This window comes from Hyposmocoma kahamanoa, unplaced genomic scaffold (assembly GCF_003589595.1).
Source record: "Hyposmocoma kahamanoa isolate Upper Pololo Valley unplaced genomic scaffold, ASM358959v1 92, whole genome shotgun sequence".
NCBI classification, from domain to species: domain Eukaryota; kingdom Metazoa; phylum Arthropoda; class Insecta; order Lepidoptera; family Cosmopterigidae; genus Hyposmocoma; species Hyposmocoma kahamanoa.
The window spans coordinates 13,168,020-13,192,985 of record NW_020654748.1 but is presented as its reverse complement, the minus strand read 5'-3'; the positions used below and the strand labels follow the sequence as shown (position 1 = coordinate 13,192,985).

General features: G+C 33.8%; 1 protein-coding gene across 1 annotated transcript; it reads right to left on the bottom strand.

The window, feature by feature from the left end:
* Positions 1–6,264: 6,264 nt before the first annotated feature.
* On the bottom strand, positions 6,265–13,297 carry LOC113236812 (cuticle protein 19-like). The gene is made up of 4 exons (XM_026473006.1): positions 13,179–13,297; positions 11,203–11,361; positions 7,851–7,947; positions 6,265–6,857 (listed from the first exon to the last, which is right to left on the bottom strand). The coding sequence occupies exons 1-4, from the start codon at positions 13,188–13,190 to the stop codon at positions 6,727–6,729; spliced, it is 399 nt and encodes a 132-aa protein (XP_026328791.1). The 5' UTR covers positions 13,191–13,297; the 3' UTR covers positions 6,265–6,726.
* Positions 13,298–24,966: the final 11,669 nt, after the last annotated feature.

Sequence of the window (24,966 nt, the reverse complement as noted above, 5' to 3'; positions counted from 1 at the left end):
CGTTTAGAGGCTCGTTTAATCCTGGTCACTTTTTACAAAGTTCATATTCACTCCAATATAGCAGGTAGTTATAGATAGGTACATTTGCATCATTCGTAAACATACCATTTCCCTCCCCTTTAATTTGGGAACCTGTTTACAGTACAAATGTCCTATTAAAAATACTGTTTATAATTAACATATTTCCTAGATCTGAGCTGACGGCTATCTGGTGCATTTTTAGCATTATACTCAGCAGGATTATTGTTACTTACAGCCCACTTAGTCTCCGTCTGCTAAGACCTCACATTCTCTCCTCCATCTCTATTATCTACATTATCTTCCGCCTCCTGCCACTACTCCCCAGACAGCTGATTGTACGCGTTTATAGTTTCGTTTAAACATAATTGGTTAAACAGACCACTGAGACTATGGCTGAGATTTATGAAACAAACTTTGACTTCTTCATCTTCTTCCTATCAAGTTCTTCGTATTTATTATTACGTTTTCACACCTAAACCGCTGAACTAATTTTGATTAATTTTGGTATAAAGATAGTTACAATCTGAGAGAAGGACATAGGCTACTTTTGTCACAAAAATAAGTTTTAAAGGGGATGAAATAGGGGATGAAACTGGGTAAGAAGAACCAATAAAACTACGAAAATTGATATAGTTGGCTACTCGAAGTACTTATTCTACGCAGACAAAGTCGCGGACACCAGCCAGTACAATATATTTTTATTAATTATATTATAATGTAATTAAATTTCTTGCTTAAACTTAGGTAAAGTTCATTTTATAAATACGAAAGACTCGCTTAACTTGCCATTTTTGCTTCTTCTTATCGCATCGATAGCATTCACTATATTATTGTAGCCCAGAGATCAGCCATGCTGACCGCGTCACTAGTAGCCGCCGTTAAATTCTCAAGTATGCAGGTGTTAGGGCATGCAGAATGTGAGGTGGGCCATCATATGAATTGCATCACACAAACCGTCCATGCTAGAACCATCCGAAAATTCCCACCTGAATAAATTGTCCTTACTCCGGCTAACCGTAGTCCGAGTCCTAAAAGACTTCCAGATTGGCCATGGCTGTTCATGTTCAGGAAGAAGACTCTCAGAAGGAGGAATAAAAGTAGATGGTACTCTTTATACCCAAAGGTTGTACATCGCCTGAACTAGCTCCATGATCAGACGATCGACATCTACTCGTATATAGAATAAAAAAAAGAAAAAATAAAATGTAAAATTCAGTCACCTGAACAAAAATCTATTTCCATGCGTTCCAAGGTCAGCCCGTTTAAGGTATGATATGTACGATGTACGACTGTAGTGGTGTAATGAGTTTCTTATAATCAAGTCACTTACCTATCATCATCTTCCTCTTCTTCTTGAGGTTCCTCTCCTATCGGAGGTTGGACAACATCATAGCAATCCTGACTTTAAAGAGAGAGGTGGTACTGCAGCCGAACCATTCCCTTAATTTTTTCAACCAAGAGTGCTGCCTTTCACTGACACTTCTTTCCCAGCGATTTATGCTCTGTATGATAAGCTCGAAAAATTTCTTACTTGTTGTTCCTCATAACGTAACTGAAGTGCGACATCTTCCTGCACGTAATTGTGCTCTTAAGCTCGTCATCAGTTTATTGAGTACTACCATCATCACCGGGAGATTTTCACCGCTGCAGTGCTGAAGGTTCCTCAAAGACTATCACAACAAAGTACCTGGGCGATCTGTATCCAACGGTTCCCCAGAACTCTCAACTCACTGTAGTTAACAGTCAGTTCTCCATGAAGAAGCATAAACAGGAGAATGACAGTCGACACCCGACCGACCGACGACAATGAAAGCCGCAACAGTTTCTGTGTACCACAGTGCTATGCAATGCAAGTCACCACTGGACTGTCACTTAGTGTGTACTATGGAAACATAAAACCACATCACCTGGTTTCATTATACCTCAAGAGCAACTACCATCAGGTTGCGATCTGCTGTGGCACGTGTGGAAGTCCTTGAATCGATTTCGCACAGGTAGGTCGCAGCAGAGAAAAGATATATAAATGGGCTCAAGAATGCTAGTCTAACCAAATGTGATTGCGGTGCTTCAACACAGTTCATGCAGAACTTGCTCGTATGCCCTAATATCTGTACAAGAGAAGATCTCTACGCCGCCACGGATAGCGCAGTCGAAGTGGCTACATAAATATGCTATTCGTAGTCAATATTGTCCTAAAATAAAAGAAACATCGGCACGATAAGAAGAATACTAGTTAACAGTATTTATTGTTGCTCAGAACTGAGTAATAAATAGTTATGTCAAATTTAATATTGCAAAACATTAGCAACTATAAGCAGAAGGCATTTATGCACTCCTTAAATCTGTGGTTGCCACTCGATAGCGTTTTCTATTATTTTATCCGTACTCTCAAAACACAACGTAAACAAGGAAACGTATACAAACAAAGAATGCATAATCTACATTATTAACAAGAATACAATACACAATTGTAACAAATATAGAAAGTGCAAGAAATATAGAAATGCAAATATGCAAAAAAATACAGAATGTATTTATGTGGTTTGTGTGCTGAATTTACGACCTATTCATTCACTAGACAGTTTTACTGAGAACTGATCTATCTGGAGATAGGCTAGATTATAACAATATACAGAACTATTTACCTAAAATTATTCTGATTATTTATTAAAGCCAATTAAACATTCATGTTTGTTATTTGAAAAATCACGTACGTAAAAAAATAGGTCCCAATTTTTTATCGGTGTCCTTACGTCCAAGCTGTTACTGTTATCAGGGAAGTGTTTGGTTTCACTGCACAGACTTAGGCTGAGATTTATAAAACAAATTTTGTATTCGACTAAGAAAAAATTGCCATCTAAGCAAGGTTTTCATTATTACAAAACGAATTTCAAACGAAGAAACAAGAAATTACGAAGTTAATTCTATGTTCAATCTAATTTTTTGCTTAGTCAAAATCAAAGTTCGTTTTATATATCTCTGCTTTGACTTTGTACTCCTCAAGAAATTGGAAGGGCATCAAAATACATTAAAGAATTATCTTCGAACTTCATAAATTTGACCACGACTCTTAGTTTCGTGCACAACTTTGCCTTTGCTTGCTCTTCCATCGGCATCGAAACCTTCACGTTCTCTTCCTTCTTTACTGTACTGTTGTATTCCTTTACCTTAAAAAAGGCTTAGTCTTTCACTCTTCCCCTCAGACTTCTACACCATCGTTTTACCGTGTTTATTATCTGGTTCTGAAATTCCCTCCCTGATCCAACCGTAGGCCTGACTGGTAAAAATTTTTTCAAATCATAAATTTCATCTTTTGTCCCACACCATTTTCATTAATTTCAAAAATATATAAATAAAAGTTATTGCGTACTTTATATGCATACAATATTATTATTAATTTTCAGTATATACATACACGTATGCTTCATCTATAATCATCTTATTTTCTATATAGCGGAGATCACGAAATGGGTGCCTGCCAGTTCAATTGAAAAGAAGCCTGCTCGCAATAGTGTACTATTCATGTCCTTTATACATCTGGCGAACCCTGGGCAACAATCAGCGAGCACGTTACGCCGATTGGCAAATGCTTTCAGCACGATGGCAAATACGTCCCGCACTTCAGCATGGCGGCTACTACTAGTAACGCGGGTAGTGGCAATAACTTCTAGGCCACAAAATAATAGATGAAGAGAAGAGGATTATTGTTCTATGTGGTACTTTGTATAGTAAAATAATATTTCACTCGTTCATTCATATTTAAAATTTATAAAAATATAATATTCCAGGACAATTAAGTGAGATGGTAAAAAGTATTCTAAGTATTGCTTTGAAAAAAAATTATGAATACTTATGATATTGTACTAGCCCAATCAATCAATCTCAGTGATTCCCTTTGACGTGATACTGCCAACCATTTCCATTTATAATACCAAGTAACGGGGCGAACAAGTCGTGCTCCTGGTTGTAAGCGACACGCCTATCCATAACAGTAGCAGTGCCACTCATAGCTTTAAATCGCAAAGATCTTTGGATCTCTGCCACTGCGCCCGTTACTCTGAGACATAAGTTGACAAATCCCATGTGCCCATAATTTCACCACCCTTACCCTTCCGGAACGCAGTAACGCTCACATTACTGCTTGGCGGCAGAAATAGGTAAGGTAACAGTACTTCCGTGAACGAACTCTTTCACAAGGAGCTCTACTGCTGCTAAAAATGATGCCATCTAGGTAGCAGCAGCGGCGTCAACGTCGACATATCTGATTGATAAATAAAGAGGCGCAAGGGGCATAACTAGTTTGCAATTAACATATTACTATTAATTAATACTGTGAAGGAATAAACTTTTTCATAAATTTAAATAAATATTAATTTTGAATTGGCACATCTCTAACAGACGATATTGTTATACTGTATAGAAGTCAAACTCTTGAGTTTTTAACATGTCTAACATGTGGGTATTGATATTGAACATATTTAACATGTGGGTATTGATACTGAATTAAAATTTTAAATAACGCAACCGCAACTGAATATTACATAAGGTTAATCGTTAACAGAGGCTGAATCTCCTTTTCGAATATTTAAACGTACCACGTATTTGTATGTTTTATTGTGTAGGTGTTTGACTTTTTATTTTGTGATGTGAATTTTACCTCCGTGTATTGCTTTTGTGTGAGCAATACCCACAAATGACAGTGAGAAGGTTTATGAGGTTAATCAGATCAACACAATTGATCTACATAAACTCCACAGAGAACGCATGCACGACATGAATTGATAAGAAAACTTAATTGTACGAATTAATGAAATACTCTTATAATTCACTGGCAACACAGAAAAGTAACTTAGTTTGAAAATATTAAGTTAATATGCAACAGGCGGCCGTATTGCTATGAAGCAATTTCTTCCAGGCAACCTTCGCATTAAGAATGACCAAAGAATTTCTTCATAAATACATTGAATAATAAGTATTCATAAAATATATGTAGATATAGAACTCTGACATAGATACTTTGAACTCATAACAATAAATATATAATAATATTAAATACTTATATACTTTGGAAGGGAGGAAAATAAAATGTTAATACGGGAAATAAATAAAGGGGAGGACAAAAAAAGACGAAACTTAGAAGTTGGGGAAATAATCCTTGATACATTGTTTGAAGGAATCAAGAGAAGGGGTTTGTCGAATAGATTCAGGGAGGTAATTCCGCAGTCTAATCGGAGACATGGTAAAAGTTGAACCAAAAGTTGGAGGTATGGGAGAGGTATCTTTAGTACAATAGGTAAGCTTAATATGAACTCGTTCGTCATAGATTATAATATGTTTTAAAGACTAAATTCCATAAATTGACTTGATGAAATCATTCTCCGTAAATATTCACAAATAAATACTAAAACATGTTGAAAAAGTGGATCATTATGCCTTTAACCTTGCTCACATATGCATTGGGAAATACTATTGGAAATACATATGTCACGCATTATAGTGATTTATATTTAATAGGAAACCAAAACACGAATTTTATTCAAATTTATTGGCAATTTACCTTTTATAACAAACAATTAAACAATAAGTGTATTGCAGTCAACATTAGTATAACAAACTTACAGATATTACAAACTGTAAACGTTAGACTTGTAAAAAACAATAGTTTATAAAATCAAGTCTAACAAGCACAACACTTCTTCAATTTCAATAATCGTTTTATAAAATCTATTTTAATTCAAAATGGTATACTCTGAACTTAACATAAAAGTTTTAATTTCTTTCCTTAATCAGGTACTTACTGAAATAAAAATTAACAGTTAACAGTAATAAATAACAAATAACAGTTATTCAATAAGTCAATGATGCGAGATCATTCTCACGTATTTCTTTTGTTTATCTTTATACACTAATATTGCACTAATTACTCGTATAACAAATAATCGGGTGTTAACCGGTTACTAAAAACTTATTATAAAGGTACATCACATTGATGAATTCTGAATTTTAACTGCAATTTCCAAGAAACAATATAATTTCCGCAGCAAAGGATGACGATGAATGACATTTTTTTTGAAAGTAAAAACTCAATTCAGCACTTTCTACTGTTAACCGTATAAAAATTTCTGGCCATAAAATATTTTCTTCTATTCCAATTTTAAACACTTGAATTTCCTGCTGTAAAAACGCATGTTTTGCTAAGCATGCATTCACCTTTGAGCATGCACATATTTTTTTAAACCTTAACTGCCTCTATAAATAAATAAAAATATTTTAGAAGTACGTTCAAATTCATGAAATTGGAGGCGTTTTACCAATGACATTTTTTTTTGTCACGCCCTAATGCAGCCGCCATTAAATTACTAGTTCAATGCGTAAATAGGTAAAAAACGACTTATTTTATGCAATAGATTATTATGAACCGAACCGTAACGATTATCATAATTCAAAGTACTAATCAAAACTAAAGGCGTAAAACAAATTATACATCTTGAAAAGTTTACTGAAATTACGTCAGCACAAGAAATTAGTTCTTGTGGCAACATGAGAACATTCAATATATAATTTATTAATACCATTAATCTCAATTTGGCACTATCATTATTTCGAAATACTAAACAAGCGACGATTTTCTTACCTTACTTTCAATTGTTTCCTTGAAACTCCAATAAAAAACCAGTCTTAATAAAATGAAAATTTCAAACTAGTCTAAAGATGAATACCGTCATGGTGCGAAATGGGCGCAGTCTTGTGCACCACGGCATTGAACCCGTTGTGTTTATCGGCGGTATAGTCCACTGTGCGGATGGAGCCATCAGGCTCTACAACTGTGTACTGACCTGAAATTTATAATGAATCATTTGCACCCTTAGTGTAATAAGGCCACATCAGGAAAATTACAACTTTTCAGGAGCTCTCTCCTGAAAAGTCTGAACATAACGTCTGTCCACACTCATAGGGAAACGTTGAACATTCTTTCAAGTATTTAAATTAATCAAATCGCAACTTTGTCGTAATAAGCCTATATGTGCAAAATTATAACTTTTCAGGAGAAAGGTTTAATAATTCTACGTACAAAACTAATCTATAACTGTTTTATGCTTATATGCACTGGCCACACAGGAGGTCGCGAGTCGGCCGCGCTTTTCAGTGTGGCAGGGTTCATATGAACTCGTACATTACAAAAATTCCCACGCCCGGAACGCTTCCGCGGCCGCCTCTGTGTAGCCAGAGCATTAGGCTTGATTCATATGAGTCATAAAATTTCATATATGTATTTCTTATGTATATAATATATTTTTATAACTTTCATGTGATAGAGGCACTTTTGACGTATAAACACATGCGGCTTTATTATACCAACGGTACGAATTAATTTTTTAATTTATTACTTGGTACTCTGTACTCTTTGAATCAATCCGAACATGAGTGTCCTCTCTCTCTCCCTCTACTCGGTGGCTCTTTACTGAGGATCGTAGTCACTTGATTTAAATGTACTTACTATTGGTCTCTAATAATACTGTTCCATAGTAGCCACGGTTTAGCCACCTTCAATATGATAAAACACCCTCTTGATCATCGACCACGTGATCGTCCGCTCGATATCTTCTCAAATACCCTACTTATAGAGGCCTATAACTTCCAAGGCCTCAGGCCATGATGTTGCATACAATGTCAGCGAAGGTCCACGTTTCTCTTCGAAGTTTGTTTAACGAAATGTACTTGTAAATTCAAGAAATTTAAAGTTTCCTGGTCTGGGCTGGAGAATTGAATCACAACTCTATGCGTGCATATTGTTGTTGGCTACTAAAGGACTTCACAAAAATTATTACCTTTGACAACATCACCGTCGCGTGACTCGTGATGCGTCTTAATGTCTCCCGTGTGGAAGTCGTTCACTCCGTATTTGAACACATACTTGGGATAAGCCTGTAATAATTATAAAAATAATGATAAATTTACGACATACTCCTTATAACAACCACCAACACATTTAACGACTATTTTTACGTATGCCAATGTTAAATAACTTAACTATCAATAAACATTTGTTACTATGCAATACGAAGCCTTTTTCGTAACTTCCAGTGGCCATAGAATTACGAGTATCTAGATCAACCACGCATCTTCGGAAGTACGGTGCCCGCGCAGTGAAATTGTCGAGACACGTGCGCTTACGCAATCTACTTCCTCACACATGCGACGAGCTATGTTAAAAGATTCCTTCCCCTTGAATTAAATTTTAATAGAAATACTTCTAACTGCTAATTCTTTTTATTTATTTCATTATGTTAATTTTAGAATGTTTGCTAGTCTTTTACAAGCACATCGTAAAAAAATAATAAATATATTATAAGATAAATAAATAATTTCTGCAAAAATACAACTATTTATTGTTTTATTAGAAGAAAAGTGACAGCATCTAAACAGTTAATAAAAACAGTAATAAAAACATCAGCCAACTAGTTCCAGACAACACCAGCATTAAACAAAAATGAACAGTAAACAGTATGTGTTAGAAACAAGTACTTTCATAAACAAAACAATTTAATCCCTGCGTCACAGTCATCAATTACTCAATAAAATATAGTAAAATGTCTGTGAGTTTACGCTTTAGAATATATTGAATATATCAATAACCAGATCATGATTGCTCTGCAGACTGTAATAGTTTGGATTACAAACTCTACAAAGATACTTATTTCCCGCTTTTATCTTAAACCACCGACGACGTTAGCTTTGTGCTCATGTCATGTCACTGTACGCGATGGCGCAGGAAGTGCCTATGACAATTCCTGTTCACAAGCTGTTTACGTTAGTGACGTAAAAAGCGTTACTTTTTATTCACTTGTTATTCAGTTATAGTAATTACATACAAAGAATGGACGTAAATGTCTAATTTCTGCGTAAATATTGTAGATACGCTGTAAATTTGTAAATCTATAGAAGGAAAGCTACGGAGTACAACTCAATAGTTTTAGCATATTCCGGTTATTTACAATCTGGGCCCCAGAGTGTCTTCCAGAGAGAAGTTTAAAGAAATCAATATTATTACACAGTAATACAGTACATTTATGGAAATTTCATTTAAGCTTTGAAGATATTTTTATGAAAAATAGTGATAAATAACTTTATAACAAAAAGGAATAAAAAATAAACGGGCCGTTCTTGCAGCTTTCCTACAATGTCACAAATACAAAGGTTTTCATATACACTTTTATAAATAATTTCGGGCAATGTCTAAAATACGTTTGCGTGGTTTAACACTATTGTAGCGGACTATATCAATGGGTTAAAGGGTGGGTGCTAACAAAGAGTGAGCAAGGCCAAGCAAATGTACTTACAGTTTATTAATTTTTATTACAAAAGACCACATAGCTATCAAAGCAAAACCGCAAAACCTAGATTAAATCAATAAAAAGGCGCCAAAAATAAACACATTTAAATTTAGAATTTAAATATAAAACTAAGCTTAAAAAAGACTGTATTATAAAATATACACAAAGAGATTTGTAGCGATTCGCTACAACTATGAAAAAAATCTTTACACTAAAGGATTATTATTCAGCTTCTGTGCACTTAGATGACCCGTAATATTGACCCATTTAGATCTGACATGTTGTCCCAGTGATCTATGATATTTGAAACAAATATTGTAAATGGTAAATTACGAATGAATTATTTACAAAGAACAACCTCTAGAGTTTCTTACTCATTCTTCTCAAGGGACTGAGCAGTAGAGTTTAATGAATGTACTTAATGATTTGTGTAATTTACTTACCAATGAAATAAAAATTATTTTAGTTTGAGTTTATATGATAAAAAAGTGTGATTAGAACCCATCTGTTGCTTCAGCTGTATTGAAAAAGACAATCATAAAGACAATCAATCAAGATCAAAAACATTTCGCCAGCATGACAGCGCAATTAATTGTGTAGGTAAATGTTTACTGTTAGATACTGAACCAATCTCATAACCATATGCCACAAGGGAGCCCAAACTGGACTGCAGTATGACACGCTTTCCATTTACCGTAAAATGTCTCTATTTGCTCATAATTACGTCACTTTTGTACGTCTCTAGAATTTCCTACTTTAGAAAATGTATGACTTGCTTACTAGCATATTTGCCACGTTTGCCCAGAATATGGTGGACAATTTTTACGCCCCCTAATAAGCATTAATGGACTTTTAAAGACAAAAAGTCCAAAAATAAACTAGTGGAAACTATTTTTTCAAGATGCGAGTATTCTAAACCTTGTAAACGTCCCCAATTTTATTTTAAGAAATTGTATTTTAATCTATTATAATCGTGTTGAAATTTTAATTCTTAGCTTGCATTTTATTTTTATTTTATGAATTATGTAATGTAATAGTATTTATGCTTAAGTAAGTGATTGAATTAACATTTTATTATTATTATTACACCTTTGCTGTTTTTATTGCGACAAAAACGAGATCTCTAAACTAAGAGATCTAGATACGACAAATTATCATGGCAAATAAACTTATTAGTTAAACTTATTATATAGTATCTATGTGATTCATCCAACACAAACTGTCATTGCAAGAACATTTTAATACCTACATGTGTAAACTTTGATTTTCTTAATGTTATTCTATACCATAGATTAGAGACTACCTTCACCACTTATAAGAACATATGGATATTGTAATTTCATTTCAATTGTAGAGGTAGAGGCGTGAGCAAACTACAGTGATTCATAATTTTATATATGGACAAGAATCCAATGTTTACTAATGCTATTTTATTTTTTACTATTCAAATGTACGCCAAAAAGCCGGGTGTTTACAGCTACCAAATATCACGAAAAATTAACCGGCTAATTCAAAAGATTAGCGTATCCATCCTCTAAGGTAAAGGTTTACTTTTCACCTGTCGAAAATCCTGTCAGTCGGCTTGTCTATACAATTGTAGAAGGACCAAGAGGTTTATTCAGGACTACCTGTCGTCTGATGTCGTCTTTTGTCAAAAATCAAACTAATTTTAAATTTCTGTCAATCTAGTGAGTTTGTCTTTGTGGCTAGTCAGGCCGCTGGTCGCTAATGGAGCCAGGACGCTGGTTGATGAAACCGGTTGCAACACTCACTGTCTATAAATCAACTTCTAAAGTAACAAAGAAACTTAGAACATAAGCATTGAGCTTTCCATCCATCAACTTACATAATAATCCAAATGTTCATCCTCCGAAATGTGGTCATAACCAAACCGGGGCTGGGCACGTTGATACGTTTCAGCAGGATGAGTGTCTGCCACCGGTCGAATATAAGTGAAGAGCCTGGCTTGCGCACACGCCGCTACTGCCAGAACTATTAATAACAGCTGTAAAACAAATCAGTACCTTAAGAAGTGTCTTTAGTCTTTAACTGCCTCCATGTCCGAACGGTTCCCATGCTGAATTACCACGCAGCGGTCCCGGATTCAATTCCTGGGCGGGTGAAATTTCTGTATGGCCTACATTTATGTCTCTCGTGAGTTTGGGTTTAATTTGTGGTTGTTTATGTGTGTGTCCAAGGCGTGAGCGATACAGAGTTTCCCTAGTGTGGAGCTATGAGTGTGTGCGTGTTATGTTATTATTATTCTCTAATAAAAAAGTACTTCACAAAATAATTTTAAACATATACTTAAAATGATTATTAAATAATATATAGTTATTATATATCGCATACAGAAATCAGTAACACAATAGCATAGCGTTTTTCACCTTTTTTCTGCATTTCCGACTATCGAGAAGATAATGCAATCAAATATTACGTACGAAATTAATCAATTACCGTTCAATAAATTAAATAGACAAGCATCTGGCATAAAGACTTTTTATCTTCCGCAAATGTGCACGAATACTTAATAATACGATGCCCGACGATAGAGAGTGACGGCAAATGAATAATTAACACTTTTTATTACTAATTAACGTAAGAATCAATACATCTTGTAACAAAGCGATCGTTTTTTATTTTCCCACAAACTTTCAGTTGTTCAAGAGTTACGTAGAACTTGTTTCTTGTCGGTTAACACATTACGCGTAACTTTTGTTTTCACTCGTCGATAACATTGTTTTATTGTGTGACATTGGGATTTTCTTTAAGTAACTTGCGTAACAGGGAGGAGTCGTTTTAGACAGTCTTGTATATTCTTTAGGCAGCAGGTTTATTTTTTCCTATAAACAAGGCAATGAATACCTTCACCGAGATATCATATTAAAATCCTTTGGAAACTGCAATATCATTCAAATCTTTATCAAGACACTACAATCTACCTAACTTTTTTTAAATTATTTTACAAACACAATATGCACTTACCCATATATACATTGAGTAGAAAATCATGTAGGCGTTATAGTGGTTTCAATATAACCCATAACCCAATAATTCAACTATGCATTATAATAAAACTTAAACACCAAGTTCAAGGTTCAACCGATATAACTTAGAAAGGTCAAATTACTACAAAGTTCAAACTTGCGGTCATTGGCTCGAGTTTATTCATAAGAGGATTTGACAAATTGAAAATTAAATTTTACTTAAAACCTATTAATAAATAAATATAATTTAGTTGTCAAATGTAAGACCAGAATCGAAATCTTTGAGAATTTAACAATTTATTCATTCACACGATGATGATTATTTATGACGTCACAAACATAAGGTCGCAATACATATTGACGATGAAAAGTGACAAAACATCCCTCAACCACTGGCTTTAACCATTGATATATCTGAAATAAGCTAGACATCGAGAAATATAATTCAAATGGCGTATTTATTTTACATCTAAATTTAAAAAAAGTTTTAACGACATCTTTGAATATTAGTAATGTATTTTAAATATTAGCCTTCGAAGTAGCTTTAGCGCCGTCGTCTACGTAGTATATCGAATGTATGTGGTATATAACAATTGTACCATTACCGTAACGTATATTTTGCAGGATATTAACAAACAACTTTTCTTTGAAAACTAAACTGCATGGTTTAGTATAATCATATCCTTTTTCACCTTTATTCTTGTGTTGAGTACTTAATAAATAAAACAAGATATAAATAAATGTTTACTTATCTCTTAATTAATGAATTACAAAATTGTTTATATTTTTCTTTTTATTAAGTAATAATTTACGAAATATAATAATTCATTCTTACCTTACAAACCATTTTCTCCTGAAAATTTAATTAGCACAAACACTGCACCAATACCTGTATCAAGTTAAAAAAATAACGAAGCACACGTTTCGGAGGTCGTATGTGGAGTGTACAAGGAGAAATTGTACGGAGAATTTATATCATTACAGGGTGGTGGGCGACGGCGCAGTCTATACAAAAAAATCTCATGTTAAGTATGATGCTCTTTCGATCGTCTTATCGAGATTTGTCATTTGTCTCATAAGCATTTTTAGGCAAATTTTATTGTAATATATTTGTAAATAACGTATATTGTTTGAGATTATTAGCGTAAACGTAATGTACCTAACCCAAATTTTTTTCTTCTATATTACTTTAAACAATAATGAAGTAAATAATTATTTTATATTTGGATGCTATTTCCATGTATATAAAAAATTTCTAATTATTAATAATAATTGTTAAAATTATTATTAAATAAAAAGTATTATTGTAGAAGAAAAAAAATAATGTGGGTTACTCCACTTTTGCGCTGATAGCCTCATTTATGTATGTATTTTTTGTTACATATAGTAAGCAAAATTGAAATTGGATTCTTATAGAAAATGATAAATGAAATCCTTAAATATTTTGAAAAAATAATAGTTCTTTTGACAATATTTAAAAAATTATATTATGACGTCATTTTATTTTATTATAAATTTCTCCCTTTACATTAAAACAAAATGTATATTAATATTATTAACATACAAAAATACCTTTTTTTTATCTCTGTTCCGAAATTCATGTTTTGTTGAAAGTCACATCTTGAAGTGTCTTAAAATGTTCTTTTATAATACGATTACTGGATAATATTTAAAAGAACTTCTCGTGACATTATTCACAATATTTACTAGAAACACTAGAATAAACGAATGCTAATGGTGTTGGCGATTAGTGTGTTTATATGTATTATGTATAGCTAGCGTTTTTTACTACTTAAATAGCGAAGTAATTAAAAACACTTGCCTATCCTTCTTCCACCCTATTGTGTGTCAAATTAACTTACTCATTCACATCCACTTTTAACTATTGGAAGCAAAATGCAAAAATGACAATAATCTATTTCAATTAAGCAAAAAAGGACGTTTATTAACGCCGATTAAGTATTTAAGTTATCATTACCACAGTTACGAGACTCAACTAATTATATCACGAATAATAATTAAGATTACAAAGATAACCTGTATTTATTGACGATAAAATTATATGTAGAGATGTTACATTACACTGAGTTCAAATTTCACTCGTTGTAAGAAACAAAATAGTAATAGGCAAGTATAGTAATAACATTAACACGAATGGCAGAGTTGAAGTTGAATTTTGTTTATATATACTTTTTCGTTTTGATTATTGGCAGTGCCTTTTTTACATTTTACCAATATCGAGTTTCCCGCTTAGTAATTTATTATATAACACTGGCGAGCGGATCATTTTCTTAAATGGTAACGTTACAGTTAAGTCTCTGTGACTTTAATACGAGTTTATAAACGTGTAACATATCTAGAAACTCACAAAATCATTGCATGTAGTGTTATCAGATGCATGCAACATTGGAACGGTGACTATTGAAGCATACACTGAAGTGCTCAGTTCCCTGTTCAACCAGATCATCACACCTTTGGATTATTTACTGAGAAATTTAAGTTATTAAAATAAATAAATATAAAATCAACCGTGACCATGGGACCTGTAAAGGGCCCGAAACGTGGGTTTGTTTGAAAAAACAAATATACGCGATTTAAATCCGGAAAAATAGTTTCATTCCTAAATATAAAATATTTTTTTTATTTTTAGACTACTAAAAATCCATAGGAATTAGTAACGCACAACTCACATACTCAACATAGCCCCGCACTAGGGAAACCCTGTGTCGCGGGTGCCATGGGCACACACTTAGACAACTACAAATTACACCCAAACTCACGAGAGAAATAAATGCAGGCCATATAAATATTTGTCCCGGCCCGGAAATCGAACCTGGAACCTCTGCGTGGCAGTCCAGCATTAGGAAGTTAGTAACATGACACACCTTTTAATTAACACTATTAGTGTGATTACAGTACATTATACTATACCCGCGTTTTAGTTACTGGACGGCAGTATAGTAAACAGGTAATACCGAGCCGTAAAGGAGCTCACAGTCTCATTTGTAGAAGTACATTGATATAGTGATTATAGTTCATTCAGTTCATTATAAGTAACACAATGAAACTGGGCTTGTCATTAAAAAGGTTAGATGAAGTATTTGTATAAGTAATATAATTCTAGCGCAAGAACCTGTATAACTTTTTAATCCAAGTATCATGAATGTCAACTGTTCTGCATCCATTCAATTCTATTATATTTGTTTATAATAATTAAAACCATTTCTTTCTTTAATTAATTTAAAATCTATCATTATTACAAAGGTCGAATGCAAAGAAAAATACCAATCCACGGCAACAATATTCACAAAAAATAAACTAATATTATGGTAGTAAAACGCCATGGTATTCAATAATTATTACCTTTTTTATAAAAAAAAAGGAACCAAATTCAGAAGTTTGTGGAATTTATTTGCCAAATTTTATTGAAACTGTTAGCGGAAAGTGATTGAAATCCAATATTTATCTGCATTAACTTTTCTCAAAAAGTGCCGCGACAACAACATAGAGTCAACCGTGACCATGGGACCGCCCGAAACGTCGGTTTTTTTGAAAAAACAAATATACGCAATTTAAATCCGGAAAAATAGTTTCATTTTCTAAATATCGATCTTTTTTTAGAAGTAACTTGTAATGTTCTGTATTATGTATACCGCCCAGTATTACAATACTAATCCAGTAGCATACTCAAGTGACAATGGTATAATTGAAAAATAGTTATACAAACAAAGTCATTTTAAGCGTATGATAAGAAAACGGGAAAAGGAAATTTTTAAATGGTCCGGTCATGTGGTAATAAAGGATAATAGGATACGTCGTGGTCTCTGCCTACCCTAAAAAACCAGGCGTGATGTAATGTAATGTACCACATGTCATTACCAACCTATTTGTACGTCACACACTTGGGCACGCGTCTCCTCTCAGGTGAGGGTTTAGGCCATAGTCCGCCATCCTGGCCCAATGTGGTTTGGGAATTTCACACGTTTTCGAGGGTTGTGAACCTTCTTCGACATGCAAATTTCATCACAACGTTTTCATTCACCAGAAACTCATGGTAACTTTCAAATTAAATTTCGCACATAAATTCCGAAAATCTCAGAGAACTGGGCGCCTAGATCCAAACCCACGGCCTCTACTTGAGAGTAAGTCAAACCAGTAGGTTACTACATGTACCTACGTACATTTTATTCCTATCAAAATATGACAACTATTCTTCACTTATAAAGGCATATTGATAATCACCTACATTTGAAAATGTTACATACAGCGACAATATGTCACAAATATACGAGAAACATTGCGCAAGAGCATATCGGCAACCCACTTTCCTCAGTTCGCCTAATTATGTGACAAAGCTGTTACATAGTAAGTTAGTGTAACACCAGTAATTCACCATAAATACTTGAGATTATGGAATATGTTGCACCATCATCACTGAACACTTATGGTGCTATTGCAAAGTGGGACATGTAATTCATATTTTATGCTTTATTAACAAATATGTTAGCAGATGTAAATGAAAATACGTGGTTTTTTTTATAATATCAAGTGACGGGACGAACAAGTCGTGCACCTGATGGTAAGCTGCACGCCTGTCCTTAACAGTTGCTGTGCCACTCAGAGCTTTAAATCGCAAAGATCTGAGGGACACTGCCACCGCGCCCGTCACTGTGAGTCATAAATTGACAATCCCATGTCCCTTCAAAACCGGAACACAGTAATGATGACATTGCTGATTGGCGGCAGAAATAGGCAAAGTGGCAGTACTTCTCTGGACGAACTCGTTCACGAGGAGCTCTACTGCTACTTCTGTAGTACTTAGAGAGAAATATCTGCATATAAAAATTATGTTCGAAAGTTAGATATTTTATTCTTAACTAATTTGTTTGAACTTTTTATTTAGCCTGTTCTCAGAATTTTATAAGATCGGATAAAGTACAACCTATAGTAACACATTAGCACATTTTTTAGACAGAAACCTTAGGAGTGTGGTAAATTTTTATTAAGACCGTTATTTAATACTTAATACCTAAACCATTTGATCATTTGATCTTTTGGACCCTGTACGGATCCCATGGTCGCGTCTGGTCAGTCAACCGCGGAGTAATTGTATCATTCCCAACGTATAACAATGGCGAAAACTTAAAAAATGAACTTATACTTGGCAGGCGAATTATTGCAATGTACTTAATACAAATGAACGCTGTTTCACATCTCTTATACATGTTCCCTAAGTCGCTTTCTTGGCGTCACGCACCGGAAGATTACAAAGAATACGAATACTTAATATATGTTCATGAACCACTGTGTTAAGAAAAAACATTATAAGTAAATCGTGTACTCTTCAGTTTCCGCACAACATCATTCAATAGTATAATCTTTGTTTTTTGTTTGCAAAGTTTACACTGTATACTTACATTAATTGATTTAAGTTATAGACAACAATATTTACAGAGACTGGTGCCTGAACTAGGTTGATCTTGTATTTCAGGTCGCCAGGTCTCTACCTTCGTAAAAAAATTAATAACATTATACATATAAGTACAGGTAAAATAATGAATGTTTGTCAGTCAAAATTTAAAATAAAGACTGAGTTACTTAAATAATTATGTTAAATGATGATGATGAAAAATTATGTGTGTGTGCGTGTGTGTGTGCGTGTGTGTGTGTGTGTATGTGTGTGTGTGTGTGTGTGTGTGTTTTCGCGCGTGAGTGCGTGCGTGCGTGCGTGCGTGCGTGCGTTCGTGCATGCGTGCGTGCATGCGTGCGTGCGTTCGTGCGTTCGTACATTCGTGCGTTCGTGTGTGCGTGCGTGTATACGTGCGTGCATGCGTGCGTGCGTGCGTGCGTGCGTGCGTGCGTGAGTTCGTGTGTGCGTGCGTGCGAGCGTCCGTGCGTGTTTGCGTGAGTGTGTTTATCACTATTCACAACAATGTTTTATTTTTAGACCTCATTAATATTACCACTTTTAACGTCGTAGAAGCGACGACTTCACGGTTTACTCACCAACAACTTCAATAAAATATTCTGGTTCATTGTAGTTTAGTCCTAGGAGTCCTTTTGTCACAACTTTCTACAATTCGTAATTATTTAGAGAATATATTTTCAGATTTCAATTTGCTTTATTATATAAGTACGATCCTAGGAAGGTAAAAAACCGATTTATAAAGGCGGTATGAAATTATTTTTTCCCTTACTATTTCTCAGGTTTGAAAGAAAGGAAAAATAGCGTGATTCTGATTCCGTAGTTCTTCCGTGACCTTTCCTTTTGATATGCATAAGTATGTCCTGTCTTATTTAGATAATTTTCATAATTCGTATCTTTCGATTTACATGCGAGGTAAAGTAAGTTCAATATTAGTAGAGCTCTTTATGAATGAGTTCATCCAGGGAATTGCTGCCACCGTACCTATTTTATTTTTAAGCAGAAATGTGTGCATTACTGCATTCCGGTATTGAAGGGTAAGAATGCTGGTGAAATCACAGGCACAAGGAACATATTCACTTCATGCGCCACGGCGAACGGCGCAGTGTCAGTGCGCCTCAGAACTTTGCGAAGCTCTGTGTTGCACCGGAACTGTTATGACACGCGTGTCGCTTACCACCAGGCGCACGACTTGTTCGTCCTGTCACTTAGTATCATAAAAAACGTGAAGCGTATAGGTGTAAATTGGATATTAAAAAGCGTGTCTGGTGTAACCGATGTGTCGCTGGCTAATTGAACAGAAACATTGGAACTTTCCAGACTGTATTTAAAGCTATGATGCTCCGATTTGCATACATTACGCTTTATTATACATTGAAGGAAATGTAGAAACGCAATAAGAACCCGGGAGAAACCATCATTCAACTCTTGCTCCTGTTCAACACATTTTTTTTCAATAAACAAAACCAACAAACAAAACTTTCGAACGAGTAACATCAGTTGTTGATATTATTAAAAAACAATTCTAATGCCGACAGCGATGATGCTTTTTCAGTATAAATCGCATTCGAATTACCCATTAGAAAATCGTAAATAATTAAGTACGTGGTTTGTAACCAAATGGTACAGTAACAATATTACGCTCGTGTTACGTTGTATTATACAATCTGATACAATTTAACGCAAACAAACTTGATATTGTTGTGTCTTAATAGATAATTACGTATGAATTTAAAAAAATACATACTTCTTTGTTCCTTTTCACCTTCCGTTTACCATATCATTGAGCAATCTGCTTTAAATAATATAATAATACAATAAATGTGACAATAACAACATTTATAAGGTTTCAAACTAGAAAATTCTCGAAAGTTCTATGAGCAACAGTTACGAAATTAAGCGAAATCCACACAACCAATTTACAATAGTTGACTTTTTAATTGTTTTAATGTAGTGTGTGTGTAATGTAAATGAAACTGTTTCCTTTTCAATCACAAATTAGTAATGTTACGACTAGTTGGAGATGCTTAAGGTAGCAGTGGGTGCAGTCACATATTGGCTTGTTAAGGAATGAGAAGGCGGGTCCGCCTTCTTATTCCCTTTAGCCATAACGGCTGCTTCAAATGGACCCGAGGTTTGTCAAACAGTCTTGCGCATGACTTCTCTGTAGAGGTCGCATACTATAATCGCAAGTTCCATTTGCGTTGGAAGGAGTATTTCGATTCAATTTCGAGGTCCCGGGAAAAAGGAATCTGCTGCAAGACATGCAGGGTAAGTCTCCTCATATTCCTTGATTTGACCACGCCGAATTAAGCAGAGGTCAAATTGTTAGCGCGAATAGGCTTCGATCTGGACAGGTTCCATCAAACAAAGAACAATACAAACTCTCATATAATTTTTTGTTGGCATAATATGAATACCTCTGGTAATATAGAACTAAATCTGGAAATATTAAACTCCTAAACAAAATTTTGTTATGGGTTTACTATTCTGTTATATATACATATATAATTGAATAAAATATATTCGATGTATAATAATTATATCAAAATAAACTACAGAAGCCTTAAAGCTTAGTGTGACACTACAACTACAATGAACACGCGTGTCGGTATCGAAAAAAATAAAAAAGTCTGTGGTCAATGGTCCTGCAGTACATTACCTTATTCTGCTGTGATACTTACGTTTCTGTTCCATGTTGTCATAGTAATTTTTAATGTGCAATAAAGAGTATTTTATTATATTCATTTAGAGTATTCATTCATTCAAGCACTAGTGTTCCGTTTCCATCGATGGTTTCCATAGTTTAAATCTCAAATTAGAGGATGGAAAAAAGTCCCAATAACACGTTATTTTAAAACACGTATAGCATAGTAGGCATGATATACCGTAGCAAATGTTCGAAGATCAAATAAAAGGCAAATGTTCTCCATTGCAAACACAGTTTTCCAACATGACACACATATCCAGCACATACCCCGTAACGAGATTACGTCACATATCTGTTGTTTTGTAATATCGTCAAAATCGCACAATAATCTCAAATCTATATAATGCCAACAATCTGACAATCAAACCGTAACGTAGAAATATTACTATATTGTCGACAACACTGCGTAATGGGAGAAGAATAAGTTGTAAACTTGAGGGTACGTCACAAATGTTCTAGACCGCAATATAGTAATAATTCCTTAATATTAAATCCAAAATAATTCCTTATTGTTTTTGTAAAGTATGTAAAATTTTAGAGTGCGTTAACATAAAGGGAATCATGATTTATCTACATATCTATCTAAAAACTTTAGTAGCCATTTTGTGAAAGAGTTCGCGTTCACCCAAGGAAGTGACTGCCATCTTTCTTATTCCTGCCGTCAAACCGTCATGCGAGTATTACTGCATTCCGTTTTTCAACAGGTGACAGTCCATATTAATGGTGCTGGTCAAAGTACAGACCCATGGGACTTTTTAACTTTTTGTCTTAAGATGAGATGAGAAGAAGGTCAGTCGGGTCAATGTCAGTGCCCCTCCAATATTTGTGATTTTAAGTTTTGAGTGACACTGCAAATGTTACATTTCTTGTTTGTCCCATCACTTCATATCATAATCAAAACATTAAAGTAAGCAGTTGTTAAATAGATCTTGTGTGGAGCCTCAGAAGAACCGGGTCTGATATTCATTATGCTCAAACGTACCCTTGAAATACTAATTGAGTATTAATCTTTAGTTATCTAAATATTTATTTGTATGTAATAAAATAATATGATGTAATTTGCAATCACGATTTGACCAAACGATGAATATTGATGAAAAAAGGCAATACAATTACTGTTATTTTAGAGTTCAAGCGGAATATTTTCCAAACAGCTACTTTAAAATTAATACTATCTAATATAATTTGCCTTTTTTAATCGGTTAAAAAAACGACCTCAGTATCTCAACGGTTTACACTGTGAGCGCTGAATGAGGAGTATTCCCGGTATAACCAATTTGGGAAATCAATTTTTGTAAATTGGTTGTGGTCTGGGTATTCCAGGTGAGTTCCAGGGTGAATTCCGGTGGTGTGGCACTCATAATTCTGGAAATTCCCTAGTTTGTAGCCAGGTAATTGGTGTAATTATTTGGCACATAAAACATTTAAAAACAAATCTCCTTGCAAAAAGAACTATATATTTTTAAATACTTAAACTATTCGCTTAGAGGATGGAAAAAAATTAAGGAAACTATTCGTGATCATATCTCAACTTCAACTTCAACTTTTGTATCTATGGCTCCGTCGTTTTGGTGATTATGAAAAACGTGAAAAACCAATTGTGACAAATCTGACATATGAAAACAAACTGTCAACTATCAGTACAGTTGTAGATAGTGAGATTTTTTTATATTTGTTTTATTTGTGAATATTATTATGTTTAAAAAGGTATGTAGATATTTGATCCTTGTTTATTACCAATTCAACAATATGTAATCAATTTACAGTTACTTCTGGAAAATTAGCAATTTAATATTAGTCCACCGAAGTCTATTGCTGAAGATAATCCCCTCAATCGGTTTGGTCGTGAAGAATCAAAATTGAGACTAAAAATCGCTATATCACGCAAAAAAGTATACTATATAAAAAAGTAAAAGTTAAATAATGACAAGATCCATACACAGTTCGTAATTGGCTTAACGATCGTAATTTAATAAAGTATCATAATGTGACTAGAGCCGTTATTGTTTTTACGTTGTAATATAACAACTCATTTACGCACCACTGTTGAGTACAGGCCACCTCTAAACAGGTGGTTTAGTCCCCCAGTGTAGTGCTAACCCAATGGGGGATCGCTGACTTCACACGTCTTTGAAGAGTGTTACAAACTTAAGTCATGCAGATTCTATAAAATATTTTTTAAAGTCTAATAAATAGATATTATTGTAAATAATGTAATACGATTTATGTTTATGGGTTATCAATATAATTTTCTAATTGCTCTTATTATATATTAAAACTTTATTTCCCTACAAAAACATTTCTTTTGTGCTTCAGAAAGGGTTTGTTATACATCTTCTCAAAGTATTAAATGCAAATTTCTTATTACTATCATTTTTAAGTTGTGTATAATTAGTGATAATTTTATTGGAGCTTCTCGGTACACATCATACTATTATTTTTGTACTAACATAGTTTTAAGATGTGTTGTGTTACTAATACCCCTTTTCTTTTCTTTTTAATTTTATTTTTGTGCTGTTTTTTTTATGGGCTTACGGCCTGAAATAAATGATTTTTTTTTTTTTTTTATTATTATTAATATAAAATATAGCGAGCATCATCAAAGAGGTAAATACTGAGAAACAGCACGAGCCGAGACTCTTACCTTTTATCTGCATGTGTAACTTTAGAAGATATTATTTAAGGCTAAATTGTTGTATTATAATAACTAAATAAAACGCTTTATTATTATTATTATTTATTAGCAGTAGAGCTCCTTGTGAAAGAGTTCGTCCAGGGAAGTACTGCCACCTTGCCTATTTCTGCCGCCAAGCAGTAATGTGAATATTACTGTGTTCCGGTTTTAAAGGGTAAATGTGCTGGTGAAATTAAAGGCACGTGGGACTTTTCAACTTATATCTCAGGGTGACGAGCGCAGTGGCGGTGCCTCTCAGATCTTTGAGATTTAAGGTTCTGAGTGGCACTGCAACTGTTATGAACAGGCTTGTCGCTTACCATCAAGCGCACCACTTGTTCATCCTTGTTCTTGTTCTTGTTCACTTTTTGAATGAAATTTGATTATTGTGTTCACATCAAGTAGGTTAGAGTACATTCTTGTCATATCATAATGTTTACCAAACGCTTTCACCTTATTTTAGAATTGTATCCAGTTTTGTGAACCAAATTAAAAATAAATAAGAAAAACAAAATGAAAAGTTGTCATTTGCGTATCATTAAAGAAACGCAGAAATTTTCGTGTTTCTCTTAATTTCAAGACAAAAGGGAAAATTATTCTTGAAATCAATAGTATATTTCAACCAAAATTCTACAACAATCTGACAAAGAATATAGAAATGTGTAGATTTGCGAGATCATGTAAATACCATTATGTAGCTACGTAAATAGGCTTCAATGGAAATGCCACTATAACAACGTTTCAAGAATAAAACTACTGTTTTCTTCATACTTACTGCTCAATTAAACAGAAACCAATTCTGTCAAACCAGAAATAGAAGCTTTTTAATTTGTTACATACAAACTACACTATAAATAACTAGGCATCTGCGGAAAGTTATTTCAACCATAACTAAACTTCTTGTGATGTAAAGCACATATTGCAATGTCTTGTTTAAATAAGTTACCTCATCTACACTTACTTATACATAAGTACTTACATTGAGCGAATATGCGCTGCATTTACAACTAGACACAACGATTCATATGAATAGAATACTTTAGTGTTTCCGTGTTATAATTTTAATGTAAAACAGACCATTTCAAAATTATATATACTATTTTTCTTCTTGCAAAACTATGGTATTTTTCTTTACTTTCAGCCCCAATATTGGTGGCAAATTGTTAAAATCTTTATGGTATCATATATAATACCTAATGCAAAAAACGATAAAAATTTCGTTATATTGTAAAAACATGGAACCTAATTTAGAAAACTATTTAAAACGAAGAAATACCCGTTTCATGAATTAAATAGTTGCCTGGACGGAATTGCTACTTAGCAATAAGGCCGCCTGTTGTACATTAGCTTAGTCTGTGATACTTACATTACTGTTCTGTGCTATAATTGTATATTATATAACATTTCATTCATTGAAATGTTTATACATAAATAACTTTTTCCGACAATATACCAACTCCAAATTTAATATTAAAACTGCACATGAAGCGTTATTAGAAGAGACTCGTATTCACCAGTGGGATGTACTTACAAGGGTCTGATTTAGGTTTAGTGACACCTTTTACTAACGACTCTCACGCAAACTACAAGGAATGAGAAATGGGCGGTACACGGAAAAACTTAATTAAGTTTATACGTTGTGTTTATGCTATACTTTAGTGCTTTTATAGTTGGTGGATGCATCAGGATTTTGAATCGTCCTTTATCGAAGAGAGTCTTGAAGTTAAGGCAATTATAATCTGCTTCTATACTCTCTGTATGAAATAATTTTATGTATAATTAGAACGGCGTAGTCGCATTTAAATAAAGAAAAA

Bases quoted from the DNA above. Each gene is read 5' to 3' on its own strand.
- LOC113236812 (XM_026473006.1), bottom strand. The intron at 7,948-11,202 runs GTAAGTTGATGG...TAATTATTACAG, and splicing joins ATGAACATTTGGATTATTAT to GCTTATCCCAAGTATGTGTT. The intron at 6,858-7,850 runs GTAATAATTTTT...TATAAATTTCAG, and splicing joins CGACGGTGATGTTGTCAAAG to GTCAGTACACAGTTGTAGAG.